Raw genomic sequence first — 22,282 nt, forward strand, 5'->3', positions numbered from 1 at the left:
GCAGCATATAGAAAAAGTGTGATCTTCCAGTTCCCTATTAAAGGAAATAATTCGTTCAAAGAATATGCCCTTTATAAGATCAAATGTAAATACAGATTACTAGATAGTTCAGGAGTGAGTACAGTACCAAGATAGACTTAGAGAGCTCCAATGAAGTCATTGTAAACAGCTTATGAATAAGAGCAGACTTCACTCATGAACTAACCTGGGTGTTCTCTTCAGGTTACTTATTGCTAATAATAATTAATATTATAATATAGTATATTATAATACTTAATTAATATGGAGCTCATAGCACTTTTTATGTGTAGATCTCAAAGCACTTTACAGAGATGGTAAAAGTTTAAAAACTTTCCACAGGTAATGATTTAGCTTTCTCTTGTCACTGAAAAGGTAGTCTAGCTTTCCTGGATGTCAACAAAAGAATTCTTAAAGGTATCAGTGATGTCAGTGAAATGGTACTGCAGCTCTCACTAATGTCACTGAATTGACTTTAACAGCCTATTCTCTGTCATAGTTAACAGCAGAATAGTTGGTCAGGGTATATTCTATTAATATGTAATATGAGGTTTTTCTATATATATACACATACACACATGCGTACAAGTTATTAGAGTATATATACACTAAAAAAGAAGAGCCTTCTTATACTTCACATTCTCATATTAATAATGGGATGGATTTTTTTATAAGAATCCTTTTTTTGATATAAACCTAGGATGTTATTTCCATTTAACTAGGTTAAACATTTAGCAGATTGCTACTGTGTTAGCTCTTTTGAGTTTCGGTTTAGTAATTGATCTGCATCAAATGACTGATATGTAGGAATTCTTCCACAGACATTGTTTTGTCATATTTTTATTCATCTCAGTAGTGTTTTGTATTAAATACTACTGCCAAAAGTGATGTGAGCCCTGCGAGGGTCGTAGCTTAAAAAAAAAAAAGAAGACTTTGCAAAGAAAATGCTGCGAATACATTTTCTGTCCGGATGAGCTCATTATATTTCAGACATTGATCAAAATAGAGGCTCCATTTGGCCAAGCCATTAAAAAGCTTTGCTAAGCTTTTCACAACTGGATGTCAATCTTTCATCCACTATTTAGGAAATTATGCCACAATAAACAGCACATGTAATTTGGACGAATTGACTGCCTGTGCTCTGAAGTGGTGAGCGCATATGAATAAAATATAGATTTTGTTCACTTGATACTTCACAAAAAGAGAAATGGGCTAGATTCACAAAGGAACCTAGGTACTGCGACACTGAGCATTATCATCTCAAATGTTTAGGGCGCCTAGAAAATCACTGAGATTTGCAAAGCCTGGGTTAGGCACTTAGGCTCCCCATACAATGAGTAGGGAGAGATGGGCACATCAGAATGGGATTCACAAAAGCCAGTATGATAAGCAACTTCCTCCCTAAGATAGCCCATAGGATGTGCTAAGCTGAGGGATGGGTGCTAAGCCCTGCCCCTCTTGGAGAACTAACTCCAGGCTGCTGCCTGTAGGGACCCCATCCACTAGGTAAAGTCTGAGCATACCTACCAGATCAGGCCCTGTAGATGAGTTATCCTGAGAAGCACCTATCTTCACCCAGTGTGTGAATCACACTGGGGCTTAGGCAGCCAACCTCCAAGTATGAGGGCTACAGTCCACATGCTCAGAGGCAGAAACTTAGGGAACTTCTACTTCAAAAAATAGGCGCCAAGTCAGTTTAGGTACCAGGGCTTGGCGGTAGCTGAGTGGGGATTTTGTGAATCCCAGTGTGACCTGATTATGGGATTTAGGTGCCTGAAGTGGCATTTAGGCATCTACATCCTTTTGTGAATCTAGCGTGTGGTGTTTCCAAATCAGAATGGAGACATTAGGTAGTATTTTATTTATTCCAGTATCATTTAGCTTTAGTAGAACATCAGTCGGTCCTTACAGATGACTATCTAAATAACTTAAGCAATTTTCAGAAGTAATAAATATACTGCCATGGTAAAGTTGGGTGATTCTTTCTTATGTATAATTTGGTGTCTTTAAGGAAACCCCTACTGCACTAATAGTGTCTGTTGTTTTAATTTCTCCTTCCAGTTCCTGCTGTTTCTCCCATGTGATCATTGAAAAAGATAATCAAGTTCTGTGACTAACCACACAAAATATATTAAAACAATAAATCAACCAGTTCTTCCCACACTGCATTACAATAATAACCATGACCTGACCTTTTAACACAATGAAAAAATAGTCTGTATATTTCCAGCAGTTTCTTTGATGTTTTTCATGTGAACGTATGTAGGAGTGTATATTTTCCCCCAGCTATCACCTTGAAAATATTTTGCTAACACTTGCCTGTTTATTTAAGAGGAACTGGCATGCGGAAGGAGATTCCTTATCTAGAAAAACATTTTTGATGAACCTCCCTGTTAAGTAGACTGGCATGTGAGAGAGGGAAGAAAATTGTTCTTTCTTATTCCTCTTTAGCTGTTTCAAACTCTTAAGCTTCATAAAGAATTGTAGGCTTTTACAGATTCTTTAGAACAACCACAACTCAAAACTAAAATATCTTCTCGTGACAGAGCAATGGTGACTATGACTTGATCTTTATAATTATTGCATTAAAATCTCTCCCCCTTGCCTTCTTGGAGCTGGTGTGAAAGCTTTAAAATAAAACTCTTTTCAGATGTAAGTAGAGTTTTTTTTAAAGCCTCTTTTGACTCAGAATAGAGTCAAAAAGGGATGCCTTTTCAAATATTGTGTATGGTTAGTATTTCAGCTTCAGAGCCTATTTTTTCCAAAATAATAATGTATAGATCTGATAGTTTTGTCATGGTGATAGACCTTGTCAATATTTGTTCCTGGACATCTGATACACCCTTTGTGACATTAACATTTCTCAGTTAAAATTTGATAAGTTTTTCCAATGTGCCTTTTGGCTTATCAGTTTTCAGAAATGTGATCTTTTCACAGCTGCAACAGTAAACTTGCTAGTTGAACCTTTGATACCTGGTTCTAACAAGACAAGTATGAGGAGAATCTTGCAGGCTGTTAATAGCCTATTAATTCTGGATAATCATGCTCTCTCTCACTTTTGATAAACCTGTTTCCTGCTTGTGTTAATTAAACTATTACTTATTTGCATTGTATCAGAAACTGTTGCTATAGCAAAGCCAAATTCCATTGCTGCACTTAATTTTCTAATTCAATCCTTTTAACAGTTACTGAGACTCTTTGAAATTAAAGATCATGTGTCTTAAATAAAACCAGACTTCCTTTCTCATGTTATAAATGACACCTAGGATTATTGAAAATTACAGAATTTTTAAAACCTAATGCACATTTCACAACTTATACTGTTGATGTCATTTCACCATTTATGGGTGTAGACACTTTTTTCATTTCTCTGATTGGACATTGAAACTAGACTAGTCAGTTTCAGGCTTTGTCCGAGATGAAAACATTAAAAGAGAACATTTGTTGTTTTTGAAGTTCCACAAGCATCAGAAAATGTTGTTATTGATCTAATTTTTATTAAAAGCTTATTTTGATAAAATCTAAATTTGGGTCCAAATTTGACCTAGCAGTGTGTCTTTAAATACCAACATCTATAAAAAAATCCAAGGACACAGATTCTCCCTTCCCCTCGTGAAAAGCAGCAAGACAGGACATTTTGTAAAGAAATTTTTTTATATTGTCTCAGTGTTGCATAAAGCAAAATGTGGTTTGCTGCAAACTTGGTAGATCTTCTGGCAGGCCAGAGTCACCTGGCCAGAGTCTCTAGCCCTGCTCCACCTCTGAGTTTCAGCCATCTTCACACTTTGATTGCAGCAACTCCTGAGAACTCGAGTGCTCACAAAAAAAAGTCAGTAAAGGTTGGGGTTGTATTCACTTTTTCACATATCTTCCGTGGAGATGACATGCATTCCCACCTGGCCTACCTTGAGTTCTTCCCCTGCACAGATCCTAGAGCGTACAGAGAATCCTTAACAGAGTCTGAGGGACAGTACTGCAGAGCCATCCCAGTCCATTTGGAGCAGGGGAGATCTGAACCTGAATATTGGTCTCTGTGAGGATGAACTGGCCCAAGTGTGTGTGCTGTTTCTGTACATGAGAGACCACATGCACTTTCAGTCTCAAATGCTTTTTTACTTTAGATTCAGGAAAACACTGACATTAAAGAACAAAAGTAGGTTGCCATGGGGGAGCTCTCTGTGTCTCCTTTATAATAGATTAGAAGCAACTCTAAGAAATGCCTTTGGAGATTTGTCAATAACTACTGTCTTTAAACCTTCATGATCTTCTGATCACACAACCACTTCTTATTCTCTGAAAGGTTCTGTCTAGGGAGGGCTGTTAGCTAATGAGGTGGAGCTGCCATTGGCTGACTGCAGGGCTGTTAACTCCATCAGCATAGATGTACTGTCAGTAGCATGCTGGATATCTTCAGAAAACGACGTGCCTCCTTGGGTTTGTGTAGCTGTCTTCTGTTCTTCTTCGAGTGATTGCTCATATCCACTCCAGTTAGATGTGCACGAGCTGTGTGCACGTTCGTCGGAAAACTTTTACCCTAGCAACACTCGGCGGGTCGACTGGGCACCCCCTGGAGTGGCGCCGCTATGGCACCGGATATATACCCCAGCCGATCCAGCCACCTTCAGTTCCTTCTTACCGCCCGTGTCGGTCGTTGGAACAGTGGAGTGCGGCTTAGCTGACCTCCACTCCCCTAGCTACTCGTAGTTTCTCGCTTATTATCGTGTATATAGTTATAATTCTTTGGGGTTCGGGGAGTAGCCCTTTCCCCGCACCCGGTGCCGGAGCCTATGCCCGGCTCACCGGGTTTCAAACCATGCTCGGCCTGCCACAAGCCGATGCCAACAGGAGATCCGCACGACTCCTGTTTGAAGTGCCTCGGGAAATCGCACTTGACAGCTAAGTGCCCAATTTGCAAGGCTTTCAAGCCGCAAACAAAAAAGGAGCAGGACATCAGGCTTAAACAGCTCCTCATGGAGGCGGCTCTCACCCCTCCACCTTCGGCACCGAGCGCTGGTCAGTCGGTGAGCAGAAGTGCCTCCGCGGCACCGGACCGCACCAGTACACCCAAAGACTCACGGCACCGGACGTCGCTGGTGCCGAAATCGGCTCCACGACGCTCCCTCCCCCCGAGGTTGTGGAAGTCCAAGACTCCTGCTGCTCCGGCACCGCCCGCACTGCAGCCAGAGAGTACGCCTAGGTTGGATCGCCTGGCACTGACACCCACTGCGGCACCGACTAAATCGGCACTGTTGATTCCGGTCCCACAAGGGCCGTCAAGTCCGGAGCCTGTTAGCTCCCTGGCACATGCGGTGGTAGAGCTCACCCATGCCGTCCACGCCAGAGGCGTTCTCAGCGCCACAGGACCTGATCGCCTTGACAGACTCGGCACTGCCTCTACCCTCGACACCGCTGGTGAGGGTAATCCACTCCATAGGCAAGCCGACCTTGATTAGACCACCCTCTGTTGGCGCAGCGGACCGGTACTGCTCACGTTCGCGGTCCCGCAGACGCTCCAGGTCCAGACAGCGCTCCCGCTCTCAACGCCGCTCGCAGTCCTGGCACCGTTCTACTACATGGCACCGGTCAGACTCGCGGCACCGGTTGGACTCCTGTTCACCAACTCATTACCCACGGCACCACTCCAGTTCCCGGCACCGCTCCAGGCACTATGCCTCCCAAAGCCAGTCACGACACCGGGATTCGAGATCTCGGTCAACCTCCCGGCACCTATCTGGTCGCAGGTCCCGCTCTCGATCCCGGTACCGATACGCATCCCGACACCGGTCCCCAATTCATAAGGGAACCAGGTCCATTGGAACATCTGCACAAGGCTTCTCCGCTCCTCCATGGCCATCCAGACATACGTCGATGTCCTCCCAGGCGGACAGCTACTATGGCCAAGACCGCAATTCCGATGTGCCCACCGGACTGTTCGAAGAAGCCCGGCCTCAGGACCCAGGACCTCACCAGTGGTCCTTTTGGACACCTTGGGCATACCACCAGGCCCAAGGTGCTCCGCTAGTTCTGGCCCGCTCCGCTTCATCAGAGCACCGAGCACCAGAGGCCACAGTTAGCCGTCCTCCTCCACCCGAGACGGAGGAGCCACTAGTCCACCCACTGGGTTCCCTGGTGCTGCTGGAGCAGGAACCGGCACATGAGCAAGAGGCCATACAGGACCCGCTCGTCCCTGGCATTTCATCTTCTTCCTCTCCAAACAAGGCAGTGGCAGGGACTTCCTCCTCGAGGACGCCTCCAATAGACCTAAGAGCCCATCAGGACCTCCTCAGGAGAATAGCGCTCAACATGAACCTCCAGGTGGAGAAGGTCCTGGAGGTCGATGACCCTGTAGTGAGCATCCTGTCGGCAGATACCCCCACTAGGGTGGCTTTGCCTTTTATCAGGACCATCCAGGCAGTCCCCAGCCTCCATCCCCCCTACAGCAAAGGGGGTCGAGCGCAAATACATGGTATCCTCTCGGGGTACGAGTATCTATATGTCCACCCTCCTCGCTAATTGTCCAATCGGTCAATGAGAGGGAGCGCCATGGCCAGCCAGCCCCAAAGTCAAAGGAGGCTAGGCGAATGGACTTACTCGGCTGCAAGGTGTATTCGGCAGGCACCCTACAGCTCTGGGTGGCAAATCAGCAGGCTCTACTGAGCCGTTATAGCTACAACACCTGGGCAGAGGTGGGTAGATTTACAGAACTACTCCCCCCGGACTCCCACCAGGAATTCGCTGCATTCCTAGAGGAAGAGAAAAAGGTGGCCAGAACCTCTCTCCAGGCTTCTCTAGCAGCCAGAACTCTGGCCTCTGGTATCACCATAAGGCACATCTCATGGCTACAGGTTTCCAACCTCCCGCCTGAGTTGCAATATACCATCCCAGACTTACCCTTTGATGGTAAGGGTCTGTTCTCGGAGAAGACTGACCCCAGGCTACAAAGCTTGAAAGACAATAGGGTCATCATGCGCTCTTTGGGCATGCATACACCTGTGACCCAATGCAGACCTTTCCGTCCACAAACTCACCGCCTGTACTTTGTGCCCAGACACAGGCAAGACTTTAGCAGATGGCGCAGGCGGGGTGACCATAGATGCCAGTCCAGACCCCAAGGGGGCCAGAACCATGGCCCCTCAAAACCACCAGTGGGGCCTAAGTCTGCCTTTTGAAGGTACGCCCGAAGACGGCGTACCAGTTTCAAGACAGGATCCTTTTCCTCCCTTCTCCAGCCGCCTCTCCTACTTCCTCCCGGCGTGGTCCCGATTGACCTCAGACCTATGGGTCCTACGCACAGTGAAACAAGGATACCACCTCCAATTTGTTTCATCCCCGCCTTCCCACCTGCCAACCCAGTCGCTCTTCAGGGACCCCTCTCACGAACAATTTCTCCTACAAGAGGTGCAGACGCTCCTCACCATAGGAGCAATAGAGGAGGTACCACAAGACGAAAGGGGCAAAGGGTTTTACTCCAGTTACTTTCTGATCCCCAAGTCGAAAGGAGGCCTCAGGCCCATCCTAGACCTGCGAGGCCTCAACAAGTTCATGATAAAGTTGAAGTTCCGCATGGTCTCCTTGGGAACCATTATCCCGTCCTTGGATCCTGGAGACTGGTATGCTGCCCTCGATATGAAGGACACATACTTTCACATCGCCAATTTTTCTCCACACAGGAGGTACCTTCGCTTTATATCCAACCACCAGCATTTCCAATTCACGGTCCTCCTCTTTGGCCTCTCCATGGCCCCAAGGGTGTTTACAAAGTGTATGGCCGTAGTCGCCGCACACCTCCACCGCCATCAGATACACGTATTCCCATATCTGGACGACTGGCTCATCAGAGGGACCTCCGAGGCGCAGGTCAGACAGCATATAGGCATCGTCAGGACTTATTCACACGTTTAGGCTTGATGCTCAATGTGGAGAAATCCACACTGGTTCCCATACAAAGGCTAGACTTCATAGGAGCTACCCTGGACTCCAATCTAGCCAAGGCCTGCCTACCCGAGCCACGATTCCAGGCAATGGCAACGATCATTCGAGGTTTGCAGAACTTCCCGACGACCTCAGCTTACACCTGTCTCGGTCTCCTCGTTCACATGGCAGCCTGTACTTATGTGACCAAATATGCCAGGCTCCGCCTCTGACCCCTCCAAGTGTGGCTCAATTCAGTCTACCATCCGGACAGGGACCTAATAGACACAATAGTCACCATTCCCCCAAGCACCCTACGCTCCCTCGACTGGTGGCTAACCCCTTCCCTGGTATGTGCAGGGTTACTGTTCCATCCGCCACAACCCTCACTGTCCCTGACGATGGACGCGTCATCTCTCGGATGGGGGCCTCACCTCGGACACTTTCGTACCCAGGGCCTTTGGTCATCACAGGAGCTGAGGCTGCACATAATGTCCAAGAGCTGAGAGCGGTCCGCTTGGCGTGCCAGACATTCCAGCAGCATCTACACAGCCGTTGTGTCTCAGTGTTTACAGACAACACAACGGCCATGTATTATATCAACAAACAGGGAGGGACTCGATCTTCCCCCCTCTGTCAGGAGACCATCCGACTCTGGGACTTCTGCATAGCCCACTCGATAGACCTGGTAGCATCCTTTCTCCCAGGGGTTTGGAACACTCTAGCGGATCAGCTGAGCAGATCCTTCCTCTGTCACGAATGGTCAATAAGACCAGACGTCATTCATTCCATCTTCCAGAAGTGGGGCTTTCCCCACATAGACCTGTTCGCCTCTCGCACGAACAGGAAATGCCAAGCGTTCTGCTCCTTCCAGGGTCTTTCACTAGGATCAATTGCGGATGCATTCCTCATGTTGTGGAAGCACCGGCTGCCCTATGCCTTCCCTCCGTTCCCGCTGGTTCACAAGGTCCTGATAAAACTCCGCAGGGACAGAGCGCACCTAATCATGATCACGCCAGTGTGGCCCAGACAGCACTGGTACACCACACTGCTCAACCTGTCCATAGACGACCCAATTACCCTGCCTCTCCACCCGGACCTCATAACACAGGACCACGGCAATCTTCGCCACCCGGACCTGCAGGCTCTTCACCTCACGGCATGGCTCCTGTGTGGCTAAACAGGTCGGAGTTACGCTGCTCTGCTCCGGTGCAACATATACTCCTGAGTTGCAGAAAACCTTCCACTCAGTCAACATATCTGGCCAAGTGGAAACGTTTCTCCAGCTGGTGTGAAACACAGAATACGGCTCCCTCTCAGGTTTCGATCCCTGCTATCTTGGACTACCTCTGGTCCCTTAAGCAGCAGGGCCTGACGATATCTTCTTTGAGAGTGCACTTGGCCGCCATCTCCACATTCCATCCAGGAGAAAGTGTCCACTCCGTGTTTTCCCACCCTTTAGTTACCAGATTTCTTAAGGACCTAGAGCGCCTCTACCCCCACGTACGCTGCCCTGCCACTACCTGGGACCTCAACCTAGTCCTAAACAGGCTTATGCTTCCACCTTTCGAGCTGTTGGCAACTTGCTTGCTGCTATACCTGTCCTGGAAGACAATATTTCTAGTAGCCATTACATCCGCCAGACGGGTCTCCGAACTTCGAGCGCTCACGGTGGACCCACCGTATACTGTCTTTCACAAGGACAAGGTACAGTTGCGACCACATCCGGCTTTCCTCACTAAGGTGGTGTCGGCCTTCCATACCAATCAGGACATCTTCCTTCTGGTCTTCTTCTCGAAGCCTCGCTCATCTCAACGGGAACAGCAGTTACACTCTTTAGATGTCTGTAGGGCGCTTGCTTTTTATATCGATCGGACGAAGCCTTTCTGGAAATCACCCCAACTCTTCGTTGCAGTGGCTGACCGGATGAAAGGCCTTCCTGTCTCCACCCAGAGGATCTCCTCTTGGGTGACGTCATGCATATGCACATGCTATGACCTGGCTCATGTTCCCTCGGGCCATCTCACTGCACATTCTACCAGAGCTCAGGCTTCATCAGCTGCCTTCCTGGCCCATGTACCAATCCAGGAGATGTGTCACGCAGCTACCTGGTCCTCGGTCCACACCTTTGCATCGCACTACGCTCTGGTCCAACAGTCTAGAGATGATGCAGCCTTTGGCTCAGTGGTTTTGCACTCTGCCATTTCTCACTCCGACCCCACCACCTAGGTAAGGCTTGGGAATCATCTAACTGGAATGGATATGAGCAATCACTCGAAGAAGAAAAGACAGTTACTCACCTTTGTAACTGTTGTTCTTCGAGATGTGTTGCTCATATCCATTCCAAACCCGCCCTCCTTCCTCACTGTCGGAGTAGCCGGCAAGAAGGAACTGAGGGGTGGCCGGGTCGGCTGGGGTATATATCTGGTGCCATAGCGGCTCCACTCCAGGGGGCGCCCAGCCGACCCGCCGAGTGTTGCTAGGGTAAAAGTTTTCCGACGAACGTGCATGCGGCATGCGCACACCTAACTGGAATGGATATGAGCAACACATCTTGAAGAACAACAGTTACAAAGGTGAGTAACGGTCTTTTCCTCCTAACTTTCATGTGTTTATGACGAGATCGTGGAGGCAGATGGTATACCTGTTACATTGGCAGGTGCCAGCCACTTTGTGTTTGAAATCTTACATTTTCTCCCACTTGCAGTGGAATAACCGGCGTTCTTGTTGTAGTATTTCATCTGCTCTAGTTTTCTGCTGTGTGGTGTCTTTTTTACTACTTCAAGGTTACTTGTCTTTGGCTGAAAAGGCTTGTTAGATGTTAATACTAAGATTTTTTTTTCCTCCTACCTCTATCTCTCTGAACAAATGATTGTAATAAGACATTCTGAAGTGTGTTTACTTCCCTAATAGTGCCAAGTAGAGATTGCTTTAATCTGCCTCTGCTTATGTGCTATTTGTGATAATCCTTTTAATTCTACATTTTAAGGCTTTGACATGGTATACTTGAACTGACCCATCAGTGAGAGTTGCCAAAATGAACCATTTATGAATTGTGTAATTAACTCATCTGGAAACCACAGGCAGGTACAATGAATGATCATTTCTATAGGCCCAATAAAAAGTTATTAAGCATAAAAATTTATTTTGGCCATCAATCTAGAATTATTCAAGTTTTTGTAAGTTTGAGTTACTTTGTGTTTCTTGTCTGAGCTTATCAGATTTTCTTTTGGAAATAGCTAGTATTTGAATCAGATACGCTCCAAACTCCTTCTGCAGCTAGGGTGACCAGATGTCCCGATTTTATAAAGACAGTCCCGATTTTGGGGTCTTTTTCTTATATAGGCTCCTACTACCTCTCTCACACCCACATCCCAATTTTTCACATTTGCTGTCCTATCTGCATCTCCTCCTTTCATTATTTATAGGCACTCCTGATAGCATGACCACTATAAGAAGCTCCTTACATGCCCTGTATTTTACATTTAACAAATATTTTGAAATTCCTTTATAATTTTCTGCAGTTGCTTTGGGCCACGGTGTCTGTTACATGGCTTCCAAAAGTTTAGGGCCTGTCTCCATCTTGACCAATTTCTGCCCATAAACATATTTCTGAAACCACTCACAACCACAAAAAATGCTGGTGTTTCTTTTTCAATCTGAGTTTAATTCTGTTGTGTTTTAGTTAGCACTTTGGAAGCATGTGACACGGGGCAATCTTCTTGAAACAAGGAGTCTCCAATTTTGGGAGTCTGCATCAACTGAGTTATTAGGCTCTCTGTTAATGTACAAATATTGTAGTACCAGTCCTTCTGGCAGATTATGAATGGCACGTGATCCAGTAGGCAGCCTGTGAGAACACTTACCAGATTGGGCCCCATGGATGAGAACGGCACTTCTCTGCCTGTCTTCCAGCCGTCTGTGGACTGCTCTGGGGCTTAGGTGAGAGGTGGGCATCTGAACACCTAGAGGGAGGCAGCAGTGTATGTGCTCGGAGGCAAACACTTAGGTGTTGAGTGAGTTTGGGCACCTACAGAGCTAGGCAGCAGCTGAGCAGGAGTTCTGTGGATGCCATTGGTACCTAAAACTGGAATTTAGGTGCCTACATCTCAGGTTTAGGCATCTAAGTACCTCTGTAGATCTCAACCCCATCTCTGCCCCTGCTAGCTCATTCCTGTCAGAAGTAACTTAGCCCTGGGTGTCAGATAAATATGTCTGAAGAGCGAAATTTTGTACCTTTTGGAACAGAACTTTTCACCAAAAAGTCAAAAACTGTCCCATGCAGGCTATTCCAGCACCTCCTACCAGGGCTTCATCTCCCTGTGCTTGATTTCAAACTACCCACCTTGAGCACTGTGCTGTGTACCCCATATGTTGTTCAAAAATGAAATATAAACATTTCCAACAACATGCAATTTGCCCCAATGGTATTGCATCCTTCCTTTGTTACGCATTTGATGAGAGAGTGTTTTTACTTTAAATGGGAAAACAAACAAATTCTTCCCATTCCCTCCTGCCTCCTCTATGAAAGTATATGAATGGATATCCCCTGGGTGCCTGGGGATTATTCACAGGCAAAGGGGAAGCCCCTGGTTCAAATATTAACAGCATACTACTCAATTGGCTCTAAGTAAACAACAGCAGAGGACGGTTGGGGAGAGCAGTTTTGTTGTTCTGGGAATAGTTTCTCAGTATGGTTCTTCTAGTAAGATTTTTAAATTATCTTGTTAGCTGTGTAGAAAGCTCACCTACATATCACATTTTCCTTACTTTTAAAGTGAACAAGAATAAAAGGGAATTTGCTATCCTACAGTTATTTGATGTCTGCTTAATTTTAATACAGATTACTGTCTGTTTCATTCCCAGGTTCAGATGATCTCATGAAACACTTTAGACCCAGCTGAATATTGAGATTGTTGTTTTGCACTGTGCATTGAGGGTTTTATTTTGCAATTGTTTCACTTGCGAGCAATTAATTATATGAGGCAGAAATTGTTTTCCAATATCTGAAGGAATTTGTGAAGCATATAGTTAGAGGCTCCTCACTGTCTCTATAGCTCCAGTTAGCCTGGCTTGTGGAGCAATATGTAGAGCCTTGCAAATCTGCAGATACCTGCTTTATATCTGCAGCTATCTGCATCCGCGGATTCGGCTATCTGCAGACCATGTGTGCAGATCGTGGATTGGATGCGGATACAAATTTGTATCCGCACAGTGCTCTAGCAATATGCACACAGCTAGGGGATAATTTATTTAGAAGTGCTTGCATTTTTGATGATAATGTTATGCAAGTATAGCTATTCTAAATGTTTTTCAAATGCGAAACATTTCAAAGGTGCCTAAAATAGTTAGTTGCAAACAAAAATGCAGGTAGGGAACCCAGCAGAGCCAAAATTGAATTTTAAAATGCTCTAGGTTGCGTGCTTCAAGAAACAATATGAGATATTTTGATTCCCCTATAAATGAACAGGGAACTTTGTTTTCCGAAGCACCCTTTACATTTTCCTTGCCCTGAAGCAGTTTTACATGGAAAGCTTACCACAAATCATTCCTGACATATAAATTGCATCATGCATAAATATAATGTGCTTCAGAACAAGGGGATATTTTGGACTCTGATAAGCAGTTTCAGTCTTTTATATAAGCTCTAAAGAGTTTGATATCTTTGAATAAAGATGGGCCCAGATCTCAACAGCCCACACACTGGGAGCTTTTGAAATCCAAATTCAGCTCAAATTCATAGTAATTTGAATGTGAAAACACTTCAGTTGTGTAAGTAGAGGCGAGTGATTCATACAGTAGAACGTGGGAATCTTTGCAAATTAAATACATGAGGATTTCTGATGGAGAACGTAGCTCATGCAGTGAAAATGTTTAGCTGTCTGTCTTCGTATCAAGTGGGATTTTTGCTTTCCCAGTTCCTGGTTATTTTTAAAATAGACTGAACCAAAACCCAGGCCTGAACCTACCCACACAAAGGTGATATAATGCTAAAGATCCAAATGTTCTGCCTTCAATCTGTATCTTCTGAGAGGGTCCGATTCTCCATCAGTTCACACCAGTTTTATTTCCATAAACTCTAATGATTTCAGTAGAGTTACACAAGCATTCAACATGTGTAACCTGGTGGCAAATAACGTGCAGAATCTCTGTACTAACTGCTGAACAGTTAGTCTGTGAGCGCCTGGTGACCATCTCACAAGATTCAGCCCTACATTAGTGGATAAAATTGCTCTGATTTAGGAGATACTCCACCAGTAATCTGTTCACATACTTACCAATACAACTGAAAGTCTGAAACTGTCCGAGTCTATTCATAGGAGGGCACTCACTATAAATTCCCAGTTAATTTTCCAGTGGTACTTGTTTGTGCTTAAAAAAACTCTTGCTGCTTTCTAGTGAATTGCTTTAACATGCAATGTAGCTTGAGCGTGGCACCAGTAAAATGTGTTTAGAGATGTTTCTTTATTCAGATCTATGTGCAGCATTCTTAAGTGTTTCAATACCCTGTGGTGTCAGTTCCTATCCTTTTGCTCCTCTGTGTTGCTGAAGCATTGCCATCAATTATTTGATTCGGTCTCTGTCTGTGTGATGATACCATCTGTGAAGTAATGTTTAAAGATTCATTTTACGACTGTTTGTTTATATTGACTATCAGAGTTTTGTGGTACTACAAACAAACTAGTAATACTCAGGAAAAACATTTGAATATTTGCATTGGCTTCCATGAAATCAGATGTTTGGTGCTTGGAATTTACAGGAGTGCCTACATGAGGAGCCTAAAAATATTTTCAGCTGTGTAACTTTGCTTCCAAAATATCCTGATTTTTTTATACCGAACATTGGCTTTGTGTGTTGATTGTAAGGGTCTCTGATGGTGAATGTATACGTTACAGTGCAAAGGTTCATCTTAGTCACTAGTATTTTTCTTTCATTCTTCATATCAAGTAATACTTTTGCTTTCACAATTCCTGACTATAAAAATGAAGGATTTTATGCTTCCTCATTAGTGTTTATTCCATTATTTTGACATAATCATGCCACCTTCATGGATGAGATGATGTATAGGGATATATTCCTCTTTCAAAGCCCTTGAAGAAGTTAATGAGAACAGAAAGGAGAATATTTCCCTTTAGGTGCGTAAGTCAGCAGCATACACATTTTCATTATCATTCTTGTGTTTTTTAAGACTGCATGGGGAAGTGAGGAAACTGTGGTGTTATTTTCACAAGGCCAAAGAGAATAGAAACCATTATTCATTTTAAGACTGCTCCATAAAGGTTGCAAGTTTGGGTTTTATTTCTATAAATTAAAGCATGGGAAATGTTTCATTTGAATTGCCTTTTTAATATTCCAAAAAATATAAATCAAAATTTCTTTTAAAGTCACCAGCTCACTGCAGCGGGACCACTGTGTCAGCCAAGAGAACTGCGCTAGGACTGTAACTGCTCGGGGCTGCTTTCATATAAATGTCATGATGATGGTTGGCTCAATTGTTCTTGTCCTTTTGCAATGCATGCGTTTTTGTGGCAGTAGGTTACATTTCCAGACGGGCAATGCTTCAGCAATTACATGGAGTCAGTACATTCTCACACGACGAGCGTCACTATGCCACTTACACATGGATGGACAAAGGTAAGGCTTGATAACACCACCTTCGTTTTTATCCTAACATGTTAGTTGAAGTATCCTGTATTTTTCTGTCGCAGTGAGCTGGGCAACAGTTAGAGGTTCCATGTTCAGGTGAAGTCAGATACAAGACACTGATTTTATTTGTCAGAAATGTTTCTCCACAAACTAACTATTGCTAAAAATTAGAACAGTAGAACTAATGTTATAATGTTATAAAACAGCAATTGATTCATGTAGGTCAAACCATGTCTGAATAACCTAATCCATCTATAGGGCAGAACATTGAGGAGACAGGAGAGTTATTTTTAGGTGGGCAAAGGTCGCCTGATTGGCTTACTCCTTCCTTCGCTGAAGCTCAGAATTTATGATTAGTCGTTTAGATGGCACAATCAATGTACACAGTATAATGCTGCCATGCAGTAGGTAAGCTTCAAATGAGAGAGCCCCTGTCAACAGTTGCTTGCAATCTAATGGATAAACAGGTACCATACAGCATACCATACCAACCTGTGGTTCATGAAGCACATGCTAAGTGGTCTGTGGAGATTTGGCTTTTCGTATGGTGGTGGCTGCCTCTCCCAGGCTTCCAGCTGCTTCTACAGGTATCGAGGAGGAGCCTGGCGACCTATACAATCAGCTGGAAGCAAGAAGGAAGAGCAAGCATAGCTCCATCTATGAGGAGGAGAAGAGGAAACAGGAGCCACCACCAGGGTCTGGAGCTGCCAGGCACCAGCAAGAGGAAACTGTTCAGGGGAGAAAAAAAATGAGGCAGTGGGGGGTTATGGCCATTGGAGAAATGGCTGGAGGGGTCGTGATTGTCAGGCTGTGAGTCCAGGACACAAGGAAATTTAGTGGCAGAAAAGCATGTTTGGAGGAGAGAGGACCACACGACAGGGTACTGTGTGCAGGAAGAGACCAGGATAAGGGGATGGAGTAGCAGAGGAACATTTGCCCTGAAAAGAGGAACAGAACATATTGGAGGAGAAGTGAAATTAAGAGTAAAATAGAGACAGAAAAACAAAATTAAATGCATTAAAGAGAACTGTAAATACATTCATTTCTTAAGGGTACTGTCCCAAGTAATCAATTACTTTAGTTGCCAAGGAGCTGTTCTGTGTTCACAGATGGGAGGGACAGTGGCCCTTACGATCATCAGTGGGAGGAGAGGAGTCCACAGAAGAATCTCTATTAAGAAGTGGTCCATACAATGAAGATATTTGATAGCAATATAATACAGAATAAACACAGTATGGCCTGTCATCTTTGTTGCTGAGCTGTATTTTACATTAATAGCAACTACATTCATAGAAAGAAGTGGGAAGGTGGGAGAGAACATTAACTGTGTGGAGGATTGTAGAACAGGCTGGCACTGTTCGACTAAAACATTCCCACCTGGTGGCAGATACTGAGGCTGCTGGGAAATGAGTTCATCTAACTTGGTGGTTTGCAGGTAGCTTGTTAACTGTCCCCTGTGTATGGGAGATGGGAGTGCTCTCTACATAGAGAAGTAAAGGTGTGGGCAGAGCAGGGAGGAGCCCTGGGGCAGCCACACCTGTGGAGATGGTTGGAGCTGAAGGTTTTGTTGTTTTTTGTCAAACCCAAGGAGGGCGGTGAGTGTGACTCTACTCATGGTGTGGACTTTGTTTTAGAGCAGGCTGCTCACGCAGGGTGAGATATTTTTGACATATTCTGCACAAGGGGCATGGGGGTGGGGAGCGAAGCAAACTTGAACTGAAGAACATGAGTGCAGAAGTGGCAACAGGCCCAGACTGCCCCCAAACAACAGCTGTTGCAGGCCTTGTGGCAATTTGTGAAGGAGTCCAACAAGAACAGCAGCAACAACTTTGGGAGCTGATGTTCCACAGACTGATTAACCCATGGCCACCATCTGGACTGCCGGTGAGCGTCAGCCCTTCTCTGTCTATCATGAAACCGGATGGTGACCCTGAGGCCTGCTGGTCACCTTTGAGTTGGTGGCTCCTGCTCAGCGTGAGTCTTGGAACATCTTTTTAGCTCCTTTTCCACAGTAGAGGTACAAGGAGTAAAAGATAAATATATATATTAAGTGCCTAGATGTGAGAGAGGTCACGCTGCCCCAGTTTCAGCTCAGTTCCATAGCACAGTTCATAGAGCAGCTCTTAGACTCAGGGACTCAATGGTGGGCAAGGAAACCAGAAGATTGGCCAGACACAGAGGGGACTGATGGGGGAGGGGAATGATGTGTTTTGCTTATTAGGAAAAGGAACACGTAAGAAAATTGGGTTACATATTGCACTGTAATTTTGGGAAGACACATGGACTTATGGAGCCCACAGCCAAAAAGGACAATCACCAGGAATCTAGGAGGAAGCCTCCAGCCCTAAGTATTATGTAAGGAACAGAGGTATATTCAAAAACATTGTTCCTCATGGATGTACTGACGATAGAGAGATGAGGTCTAGTAGGGGCCAGGGGTCTGGCTCTCCCAGTGGGTAATAAATGGACCCATAGAAATGGAAGGGCCAATTGTTAGAGCCCTGCAAATCTGCAGATATCTGCTTTATAGCTGTAGACCATGTTTGTGGATCATGGCTTGGATGCGGATATGAATTTTGTATCCATGCAGGGCTCTAGGAATGGTGGCCTGGTTGACTCATGGTACACTCAGACTTTGATGTAACAGGGCTTGAAATGACTCAAGTGCCTTAAGAAATTAGATTCCATACAGGTCCCCTATGACTACAAGGACTCCAGGGCCTACCCAAAGGCTATAATCCCCCTATGAGAGGAGGCAGCTTGCTTGTGTTATCCTGCCCCATTGAAATGCAGGGAGCCTGGGTAAACTTTCAGTCTGTCCTGGTTTCCAGGGTGTACCCAGGGGTTTATGACCATGCAAAATGAGATGTTGCAGATAGCAAGTCTTCTGGTCACTGCAGGGGCTTTGGGAGTTAGGTTGTCCAGGAGAGAGAAAACTAGGGTGCATGCCCAAGCATTGGCTCTAAGGGGCTGTAACAGGCTGGCAGTGTTTGCATAGAAATCATAGAAAGGTAGGACTGGAAGGGACCTTGACAGGTCATCTAGTCCAGTCCCCTGCACTCATGGCAGGACTAAGTATTACTAGACCATCCCTGACAGGTGTTTGTCCAACTTGCTCTTAAAAACCTACAGTGGCGGAGATTCCTCAGCCTCTCTAGGTGACATGTTCCAGTGCTCACCCATCCCGACAGGAAATTTTTCCTAATGTCCAACCTAAATCTTGATTGCTACAGTTTAAGCTCACTGTTTCTTGACTTGGCATCGGTGGTTAAGGAGATCACTTTATCACCCTCCTCTTTATAACAACCTTTTAGATTATCATGTCCCCCCTCAGTCTTCTCTTCTTCAGACTCAAAAAACCCAGTTTTTTCAATCTTCCCTTGTAGGTCATTTTTTCTAGCCCTTTAATCATTTTTGTTGCTCTTCTCTGGACTTTTTCCAATTTGTCCACATCTTTCCCAAAGTGCGGTGCCCAGAACTGGGCACAAGATTCCATTTCAGGCCTTATCAGTGCAGATTGGAGGAATCACTGCTCATGTCTTGCTTACAACACTCCTGCTAATGCATGAAACACACCTCCCTGTGAGCAGTCATTGATCCTGCTGGGTAAGGCTTAGGCTGAGGCAGGTGCTTTTATACCTCACTTATATAAAAGGGAATGGCTCTCTGAAGAGAGAGAGAGAGAGCAGATCTACAGTGGGTGAGACCCCGAGGGAGCAGCGCAGTTGAGAAGAGGCCTAAACGGAACGTTATCAGATAGCTAATAAAGAAAAATTCCAGGAGGCGGTGCAGTTTTGACTTTGTTTTAGAACAGGCTGGGAAGGTCACAGTGGGCCTCTGATCTTTCCTAAGTTACGTGTTTCAGTTTAGAAATCTTTCATGAGAGAGGTGTCATGCTGAGCTTTTGAAATTCAATCTGAATATTGTATTTAATGGAAAACAGCATGACATGTTCCCAAAGGGGTCCCAAAAATTGTACCTGTTAATGTCAGTTCTGCTAAAAGGCATTAGTTAATTGTACCGCACAACAGCAAGGAACATCTATTCTTATTTAAAGGAAGGAAAAAGTCCTGTGACACATGCAAATGGCAAATCACATATTTTAAACACTCTGCATGTCACCTACACAGACTGAGCAGACATATTTGTCCCTTCAGCACCTTTCACAGCTTGAACACCAATATGTTTGCTTTTTACATGCTCTTGTCATTAATACCAACTACTAAAGGGAAAAATACATACAGCCTCTGCACCCTGTGGGGAAAATGAGGTTTGGGATCATGGACTGCCCTGTGTTGTGGGGTCTGGGACACCTGCAAAGCCTCTTCACTAACTCTCTTTGGTCAGCAACTGCAGTGCTGATGAACTGCCTCCAACGCTGCATGGCTAGAGTGCTGCAAGGTCTGTGAGGGTATCGGGCACATTCACTCATAAGGTATTAGATCCATATATCCTCACAGATAAGCCACTCCCTGCTTTTATGCAGGTCTCTGCAGTAGTGTTGAGCCAGGGCCAGGCAGCAGCACTAATACCTGCACTGACAGTTAAATGTGAACTCCCTGGCTGGGGAGCATGTGGCACTTGGAAACTGAACCAGGCATAACTTGCTCTTGAGCATGAGGGGGACTAAAATCCTGCAGTGCTGCGGAGCTCACATTTGGCAAGGCAATAGCCTCATTGATGGCCCCCATTCCATGCACAGATAGACCTGATGAAGGCATCCATAGTCACCCAGTTATCTCAGCAACTAGACTCCAGTGAGTACCTGAATATAGTCTGAGGCACTTAGAGACGTCTCAGGCCCATGAGCTCCAAATGTTTGTTCCAAAGTCTCTCAGCCTCTAGACCAGAGGTAGGCAACCTATGGCACGTGTGCCAAAGGTGGCACGTGAGCTGATTTTCAGTGGCACTCATGCTGCCTGGGTCTTGGTCACCGGTCCGGGGGGTTCTGCATTTTAATTTAATTTTAAAGGAAGTTTATTAAACATTTCAAAAACCTTATTTGCTTTACATACAACAATAGTTTAGTTATATATTATAGACTTATAGAAAGAGATCTAAAAACGTTAAAATATATTACTGGCACGTGAAACCTTAAATTAGAGTGAATAAATGAAGACTCAGCACACCACTTCTGAAAGGTTGCCAACCCCTGCTCTAGCCTTTTGTGTTGCAGAAAAGCACTTGTAACTTTCAGTGTTGTGTTGCAGCCTGCCTCTGGCTCTGCCTGACTCGGTGTAGATGGATTGCAGAGCTGACTCAAGCCTGTCTTGCAAAGACTAGCCTGGGTCCCTGATTTCTTCTAGTCCAGGAAGCACGGTGAAGGCATTAGAGATGAAAGGGATCAGCAGCAGTGAGATACAATGCAGACTACGCTATCAGGGAGACTAAGATGCCTACCTAGTGTGCCAGGAAATGAAAAAAGGCCAAAAATGAACCCCCCTTCCTCCTGCTGCAGCCACCTCCTGCTCCCTGCATCCTAATGCCACTCCTGGATCCTTCACTGTTCAGTCTCTTCTCAGCCCCAACTCCCTCCCCTCTGCTCCCACCCTGCGAACGCAGAGCAAGGGCATGTTGAGCAGCTTATTCTGCCTGGTCTGATGACAGACAAGGCTGAGTGAACATAACCCAAATCAGTGCCTTCAGCACCCAACCAAGCTCGATGCTGTTCCTCCCCAGGAAGAGCTGGAAAGAGGCCCTTCCCCGTGGGAGACTCCCAGTGAGTTTGGTGAGGGGAGTGTATGTGTGTCTATTTCTAACTAGTGGTCACAGTTCCCAACGAAACCATACACAAAAAATGTTTATGGTCCAATCTCATGGTGTGGAGGCAGTTAAGGGGCAGAACAACTTTCTCATTCCATTGTATGGGAAGTGGGAGGTGAATTGGGGGTGAGAAGGTTTAAATGATATTCCTTCCCCCTGCACATTGCCTGGAAGAGGGGCCAGTTCAAGGGTCAGTGTCTCCTCTCAGCCAGCCAGCTGCCAAGAACATCACAGTCTAAGGAGGGTTACTCTGAACATAGCCATAGCAGTGTTTGGCGCAAGGCAAAGGGCATGCGCAACAGGACGTGATGCTGGCACTGAGCCCTCACTTCATGTCCTGTAATAAGGTAGATGATTTAGTTTTAAATGATGTAATATGTGAATCTAGGAGACCTCCCTTGAGCCATGACCGGAGCAAATTCTGGTTAGCCTATGCAGATCTCTGTAATAAGCAGCTATTTCTAACAGCCTGATTTGTCTGGAGAGGTCTGACAGCATTCTCACTGCTGTTTATGCACCGGCAGGAAGTTTAAGACTATGCAAGTAGCAAAACGTTCACCTAGTGTATAACAAGTCCGTGATGTCCAGGTACAACTGAGCATTTGCATTTGGTTTTCAGATTCATTTGGGTCTGTGCTATAGCCCTGCCAGCTTGTGTCTGCTTGATTGTATTTACCTTATTTATACAGAAAACCGGGAAAACACCTTCAGCCGTTCCCGAAGCTCCAGTGTCTCCAGCATCGACAAGGAGTCCAAGGAAGCAATTACAGCTTTGTACTTTATGGAGACCTTTTCACGGAAGAATGACTCTGCTGTCTCCCCCTGTCTGTGGGTTGGAACAGGCCTTGGTATGGTTTTAATCATCTCCCTTAATCTGCCTGCTACTGAGGAATTAAGGCAGACAGAACCGGTCATGGTGTCTCCAAGTGGTAAGAGTTTTTGT

At 45.3% G+C, this 22,282-nt stretch overlaps 1 protein-coding gene across 9 annotated transcripts in view; it reads left to right on the forward strand.

The window, feature by feature from the left end:
* The window catches only part of STXBP5L (syntaxin binding protein 5 like), a 424,278-nt gene that overhangs the window by 386,919 nt on the left and 15,077 nt on the right, over positions 1-22,282 (forward strand). For 5 of the 9 annotated variants that reach the window (XM_030534340.1, XM_030534359.1, XM_030534368.1 and 2 more), the window contains 2 exons: positions 15,463-15,564; positions 22,029-22,268. In XM_030534340.1, the coding sequence (XP_030390200.1) occupies positions 15,463-15,564; positions 22,029-22,268 (342 nt within the window). The remainder of the gene's footprint in view (positions 1-15,462; positions 15,565-22,028; positions 22,269-22,282) is intronic. The other 4 variants (XM_030534386.1, XM_030534395.1, XM_030534396.1 and 1 more) reach the window with 2 other exon arrangements.

This window comes from Gopherus evgoodei, chromosome 1 (assembly GCF_007399415.2).
Source record: "Gopherus evgoodei ecotype Sinaloan lineage chromosome 1, rGopEvg1_v1.p, whole genome shotgun sequence".
NCBI classification, from domain to species: Eukaryota; Metazoa; Chordata; order Testudines; family Testudinidae; genus Gopherus; species Gopherus evgoodei.